The sequence below is a fragment of the Lycium ferocissimum genome, chromosome 12 (assembly GCF_029784015.1).
Source record: "Lycium ferocissimum isolate CSIRO_LF1 chromosome 12, AGI_CSIRO_Lferr_CH_V1, whole genome shotgun sequence".
Lineage (NCBI taxonomy): Eukaryota > Viridiplantae > Streptophyta > Magnoliopsida > Solanales > Solanaceae > Lycium > Lycium ferocissimum.
The window spans coordinates 48,438,874-48,446,282 of NC_081353.1; the positions used below are offsets into that span (position 1 = coordinate 48,438,874).

The 7,409-nt window shown below is 33.5% G+C and overlaps 1 protein-coding gene across 1 annotated transcript; it reads right to left on the bottom strand.

The window, feature by feature from the left end:
• Positions 1 to 117: 117 nt before the first annotated feature.
• LOC132040550 (protein STAY-GREEN homolog, chloroplastic-like) lies at positions 118 to 3,205 on the bottom strand. The gene is made up of 4 exons (XM_059431199.1): positions 2,869 to 3,205; positions 2,427 to 2,600; positions 1,312 to 1,479; positions 118 to 660 (listed from the first exon to the last, which is right to left on the bottom strand). Exons 1-4 carry the CDS (start codon positions 2,983 to 2,985, stop codon positions 304 to 306), a joined length of 816 nt encoding a protein of 271 aa, XP_059287182.1. The 5' UTR covers positions 2,986 to 3,205; the 3' UTR covers positions 118 to 303.
• Positions 3,206 to 7,409: the final 4,204 nt, after the last annotated feature.

A 7,409-nucleotide genomic window follows, 5' to 3' on the forward strand; every position in this document is an offset into this window, starting at 1 on the left:
GGCAAATCTATATTGCTCCGGGTCCCAAACATGTGTGCCAACTGGATTCGGGTCAGAGCCCACATGGAATTTCTCCAATATATTTATATAAATAAAAAAAGAAAAAGAAAAAAAACAAGAAGAAGAAAATGTATCTACCGTCTTTATTCCCACATGGGTATTTTTGTTCTTAACCCAGGGCACTTGAATTATTTACATATAGAATAAAGAATTACTACCATCCTTTTTACCAGTCCTACAATGACAATAAAATACATCAATCTAGTAAAGTTTATAGACCAATATAGAATCATATCTTTAGGTTTATTGCTCTAATTTAGGCCTAGAGAGATGAGAAGATGAAGAGGACCAGGATATCAAGCTCATTGAGGGGAAGCAACATGTGCAAGAACCTTTACATGGCTGTGGTAAATCCAAGCTGTAATTACTTGTAGTTGTTGTATTAGCCATTTGGATTTCACCTAATTTACTAGATGAAGTAGTAGTGGTGGTAGTAGTAGTAGTAGAAGAGAGTGAGGATGCTTCTTTGAGTGGACCCCAGCAATCCACTTTGTTAAATTCTGAAATATTTGAGTGGAAATAAACCCAAACTAAAGCATCTTGCAACTCTGGGTAGTTCTTAAGCAAATTCCCATCTCCATGAACAAATGCCTTCAATACCTGATTCATATTAAATAAAAAGATATAAGTTATATATACTGATAGTATAATGTATTTTACACTATTAGTGCAACTTAACTAGATATTGTAGATAATTATTTTGTTTTTAAGTTATCATATCAGACTTTTTAGTGGCAGTTAACTTAACTTGGTGTTATAAAATCATAAAAATGAAATCTTTCTCTTCGCACCTCAGATCAAGAGGAAGGGTTGCTTGTCAAGCTGGCTTATATTATAACAATATTCTTTTTATTTTACATTATGATATAATAGATTATACAAGAAAACAAAAGATCCAGGTTTTTTAGCCGGCTCTTTCTTGTTTGTCAACACTACTACGGAATAGATTTGGCTACTTAAATTATTGAAGATAATGAGAATGAGTTATTCAAATAGAGTGAAAAAAGTCCCACTTAGTTTCCCAAGCATTTGTCATTGTCATTGTCAGTGAACTAAGTAGGGCATGAGGGTTGAGGCCCTGCGAATTCGTAAATCTAAGGAGCATGCCGCAACAAAAGACTGCTCCCTATGTATTTTATTTTTTATCAAAGTTTCCTTAAGTTGCTACCGACCTACTAATTAAGACAAAAAATGGGGAACTCAAACCCTTGATACCACAAAAAGAGAGAGATCACTATATTTAAAACTTACCACAGGAAGTTCCTTGCAGAAAATATAGTATCTGAGCCTAGCAACAAAGTCTAACAAGAAATGGCCTCCACTAATGTGACAATGAACATGAAGGGACATCTTCCCTTTAACTTTCTTCCATTCTGCAACCACTTCATCCCTTTGCAATCTATTATACCATCCTTCTAACTGCACATCAAACATCCAAATTCCTTAATTTCTCATAGAATTTCAATTGAATACTAACAAGAAAAAAAATATCAGTCATGAATAGAATTAAGTACTTCTAACATCTTATGCTAGAGATAAACAAATGACCCAAAGTAAAGTCAGGTTCAGCAATCGACTTAACTGAATTTGAAACCAATCAGAAGTGCAAATTATGCATAAAAAAAAGAAGGAAACAGCCCCCAAATTTACACTAAAGTTATTTCAATTAAGAGCACGAAGCATTCCACGGTTACGGAGGGTTCGTGAAATCAGAGAAATGTGACGTAGTCAACCAACCCTGACGCAAACATCAGTGGTTGATCTCATGGCTCAAACCAGCGGGAAATTACAACCAATGATCCTGAAAATGGGTGGTCTTGAATTTTTATCCCACTTGCTCCATGGGGCAAAACTTCAAGTTTAAAAAGTTTTTCCCATGGGCAACATTTTTTACCTGACCACCCACTTTCAAGGCCGTTCTTGTAAATCACCCACCACCCGTGACCCATAAATCACAGAGAAACAACTTTATGTTGCACCAACCCCCTTCACTGAAGCTATTCCAATAATAAAAACAATATCGTTGAAACTGCTAAGAAGTGAATCTTGCCCTGTTTTCCTCTGTTCTGCTTAAAAGGTGAACAGGCTAGGATTGAAAGGGAACTATATTCTTTAATTTATTTATGAAAATACATGAAGATGAAGCAGGATCAGGGGTCTACAGTGTAATATGTGATTCACGTGAACCCATTAGCTCTTGCCCAGATTTTGTAACTATGTAATTAAAATATTCATTAAATATCTATAAAGATTTTACTGTAATCTCAGTTATTATTGTATATTAACTTGAGGTTGCTTTAGGAATACATAAGCTTTAAACCCCGAATCCGCTTCTAAGCAGGATCACAGTAATGAAGGGAAATTACCTGAGAATTATTGATGGTCTGAGAAACGGCAAGAGTGAGATCGCAGGTAATATCACTATGTGTAAGTGTGTATCTTCTTGGAAGCTTTCCTGGATGCTTTTTCTCATCAACACCTAAGAAAAGAACCTTCAACTTTGATGCTTCAAAAATAGATGGTCCAAATAACCTTGCCACCTGAGATCATCAATCACATTGATCAATCCAAAGAACTATTAAACACATGCATCATTCATGTCCAAATAAGGCTCGACAAAATTCAAAAAAAGGCAGCCCAGTAAACAAAGCATCCAACATTAGCAGAATCCGGGAAAGGGTCGTACTCCAAAGGGGTGTGATATAAATTTGATATAATTCACAGACTCTAAATTCTGAATTTATGTGGACGAGAACAAAATGTGAATATTAAAATTGAAATGCAAAAGAGAGAAGAAAGAAATATTACAGGAACAATAGATTGACTCTTTTTGGACCATCTTCTTCTACTTCTGTAAACAAATGGAGAGCTTTCTTTTTCACTGGTGAGCTTCAATGGAAGCAAAGAAGTTGTCAAAGTGCTCATATTTCTTGAGATTATTAGACTCTGAAGCTGAATATATATTTCAAAATCAAGAAACAAGAATGGATTAAACTAATCGAGTACTTCTTTAAGCTCCAAATTTCAAGGCAAATTCTAGGTTTAGAAGAATCGAATATTAAATAAATATTACATACTCTTTTTTAGCAGTTAGGTGAGCAGAGGGATTTGCTTTTTTTGGAATTTTGGTTTCTTACTTACGTAGTCACCTTTGCTTTAAGTTTTTATAGACTTTCTAATTCAAAGATTGGTATTCATACGTGTATGTATTATCAAAGTAGAAAACGACTAAACAGGCCAAGAAAAATGGATCAGGGACCCGTATCAAATTTTACATTTACATCAACTCAAATAATTTAACCTTAAGCTTTGAAATTAGAATTACTAGAATATGTATATATCACCTAATTTTATCCACCCATGCATAATTTCAAAGTATTCCATTCATTTCTGCCTCTTCTAGCTGTAGTGGAGCCACATAGACTTGATTGTTAGTCTATGCCCTTCGTTGGTGAATTATATTATGCATATGGGATGTTTTATTAAATATATACGTTAAAAATTGTTAATTGATATATACTCCTCTCCGTAACATTTTTGCTTGTCATTAAGGAGCCAAAAATAAAATGATAATTTTACTATATCATTCTTAATTATTGCTAAATAACCTAATGATTGAAATCAATAAAACATAATTTAAAAATTGTGTAGCCATTAAGAATTTCTTCAACTTGCCAACCCAATACTCCCTCCGTTCAAATTTATGTGATATAGTAAATTATCTCTTGATTTCTAAACTGGACAAGTAAAAATGAACGGAGAGAGTATTAAATCTTGAACATTTTAGCTAAATTTTTTACAACGTCATTAATTTTTAGAATTACTGCTAAATAGCACGGTTGCTTATAAGCTGGCGGTTAGGGTGGGGTGCACGACTAATTATCAACACGTGGGCAGTTCAGGGATGGACAAGACTAGAACTTTCCCACTAATTTCTTAATTTTTTGTCACTTCCGAAAAAGTCATTATACTACTGCTAATGTTTTATTGTTAATTTTTAAACGCCTTTTAATTTTTTTAAATTATTAATTATTGTAACTTATCACAATTGACTACTCAAGATAGAATTCTAATGCAAGAAATTTTACAAGTAAGAAAAAATAAATTTTTACAGTATATATCGAGTTTTGAGTTCTAGGTAAAAAATTTAAAAGAAGCCCATGAAACAAATTGAGGTTTCGAAATTCGAATGAGTACTTAAAGAGAAAAAAAGAGTGTTTGGGAATTCAATTTCTATAAAATACTATTGTGTAAAATATCATTTTTGAAACAATTATATTAATGCAAGATCATTTCCTATCTTCTAGGAAGTTTCAGCAATACTCTCATTTGTAATTTCCGGCACCAAGCTGATGAATTTCAAGTGAATTTCATTTAATGTGAAATATAAAAATAGTGATGTATTTCCCCTGTTACAAAAATTTAGATTTCATATTTCGCCACAATAAATCCTTAATTTGATTAGCATCCATTAAATTAATCCAACTAATAAGTTACAATTTAATCATTGATGAACTTCCTTCCAGAAAAGAAAAAAAAAAATAGAGAGACAAAAATAAAGTATTACTCCTATAAAATGTTCTTTCATGAATAATCCCACCAGGTTTAACATTACGTTGTTGGCACATCAATCATGTGAATTCACTCAAAACGTGGTTTTCGTGCATCTCTTTCTTTCACACACATCAAATTGTCGGTGTTAAATTATTGGTGTTCAAACAATGGAAATGGATTGAGATTGAATGCAATAACAGAATTGAGAGGAAGAGAGAAAAAATATCCTCTGTATTCATTCAACTGTATGAGTCTCAAGCTATACAATGCATATATATAATCCTCTAACCGACTTCTATTGTCACGACCCGACTTGAATGCCATGACGGCACTGCGCTAACCACCGAAAGATCACTCATTCTATTACTCATCCCGCGTTCATTCATATTTCTTATGCTCATAATCAAAGAAAAACTATTTTCATTTGAAACATATTTACCTTATATACGTTCTCTCCGCTATCAAAAAATATATATACGATGAAACGCGTGAGACCATACTACCCACACATACGCATTTACGAGCCTCTACTAGAGTGCTAGATATAGGACGGACGGACCCGTCACGCCCAAAACATATATATACACAAAAGAATAATCAATGGCACCTCTGAGACAATGGAGTGCTCTCAAGTCAACTAATAGCTCCTACGAATCTGGATCACCTCCCTGTCTACCTGTGGGCATGAACACAGCGTCCAAAGAAAACGGGTGTCAGTACGATATTGTACTGAGTATGTAAGGCATAAACAGTAATAATACGTCAATGGAATAAGGGAGCATCAAATAAGGAGCAACCTGTAACTAACTGTCAATTATAAAAGAAATAATGCATGCTGGCTTACTTCATAATCATCATCACATCATGTATGCATTACTATTATATATAAGAGGGAATGTGAGGACTTTTGTAGTCCTCACATTAATTTCCCAAATTTTTAAAAACTTTTTCATTAATTACTTTTATGTCTTAATTTTATTTATTTAAGTCAATTTTTTTGTTTTTTGTTTTTAAAGTCTACTTTTCAAAAGCTATCGAGCCTGGGGACTTTTGTAGTCCTTACAATAATTTTCAAATTTTTTTATAGCTTTTTAATTAATTACTTTTAGGTCCTAATCTTATTTATTTATATATAGGGAATGTGAGGACTTTTGTAGTCCTCACATTAATTTCCCAAATTTTTAAAAACTTTTTCATTAATTACTTTTATGTCCTAATTTTATTTATTTAAGTCAATTTTTTTGTTTTTTGTTTTTAAAGTCTACTTTTGTAGTCCTTACAATAATTTTCAAATTTTTTAAAAACTTTTTAATTAATTACTTTTAGGTCCTAATCTTATTTATTTATGTCAATTTTTTTGTTTTTGTTTTTAAAGTCTACTTTTCAAAAGCTATCGAACCTCCTACCTCATTTTTCACGTTCTTTGATTTTACGATTGGTGCTCGATATCCGCATTTGAGCCCAATTAATCCAGATAATTTCGCACCGCATCGCGCCTATTCGGGGGAGCGCTTCCTCCAAAGATTTTTTTCCATATCCATGTTCGAACCCCTAATCCCTAATTAAGAGAGGAGCCTCCATCCGTCGCACAAGTTAAATTATGTATTTGTCTTAAAAGTTCATTAACTATGTATAGATTATTTATTTAGAACTAAATAACTTGAGTAAAATTAGGATACATAAGTTATAATGTCAAATCTGGTTCCAAATTTGATTTGAATTAAATAATTTCATCAAAATGGAAGTTAAAATATTAAAGGAGTGGAATGAAAATTTTGCTTTTATATAACTACTACCTTGTGGGACTACAATGTATATATGGTTGTTGTTGTTGTTGTTGTACACTTGTACTAACACAAATTATATTTCTTTAGTTAAAATATCTGCTTTTATATCTTGAGTTTGGGCCCGGGCTTAGCACGGGCCTCACATAACTAGTATATGTATAAGCTGCCTGACCATATAGGTACGGTGTGATAATCATTAGCCTGCGTCCAGGCCTCCCGCGTCCGGGGTACCATTTCATGCCGCCCACTAGTGGTGTCTGCCCATGCCATCTAGGCATGGTGTATACGCTGCCCGCCTTAGCGGTGTCTGCCCGGCCATATAGGCACGGTGTAATATCATCATCATATACTCATCATAATGCATGCATAGAAACTTAAGGACAACTATACTTTATCGGGGTGACATAAGGTCGTGAACCCCCGATTTCATTATGGAACATTCATAAGCATTCTGCCTCACCTTGAAGGAATTAGCATATAAGGTGAGTGTATATAATAAGCAACATCAATGGATCATAGTTAACATCATTAACTTTGTAGGAACGTCATATCATGAACTCTAGAATCTTTAAACTTAAGCTCATCATCATCATTATCGTGCTCATAATGTATCTCATATCTCATATGGCTATTCATGAACATAGACTCTTAGTTTTTCGAAGTGTAGGAAATTCAAGGAGAAGGAGGGAAAATCATGCCATAAGACTCATGCCTGGAAAGAAAGGACTAGCCTCACATACCTTTCTCGTTTAACTATTCTATCGCTTGCTCGTTCTCCTTCAATGGCCACGTTTCTACCTTCAAGAGAATTCGCATTAACATTAGTTAAATGATTATAAGAACTGCTTACTAAAGCTAGAGAAAATTGGGCAGCATTTCCTTTGTTTATACAACTTCTCCCCCTATTCCATATCAACCCCCAAACATCATAATAACATTCACAATACTATAAGCAACAATCATCATTCATTTACATTATCCACCTTTCTCAATTTCACTTCAATTTCC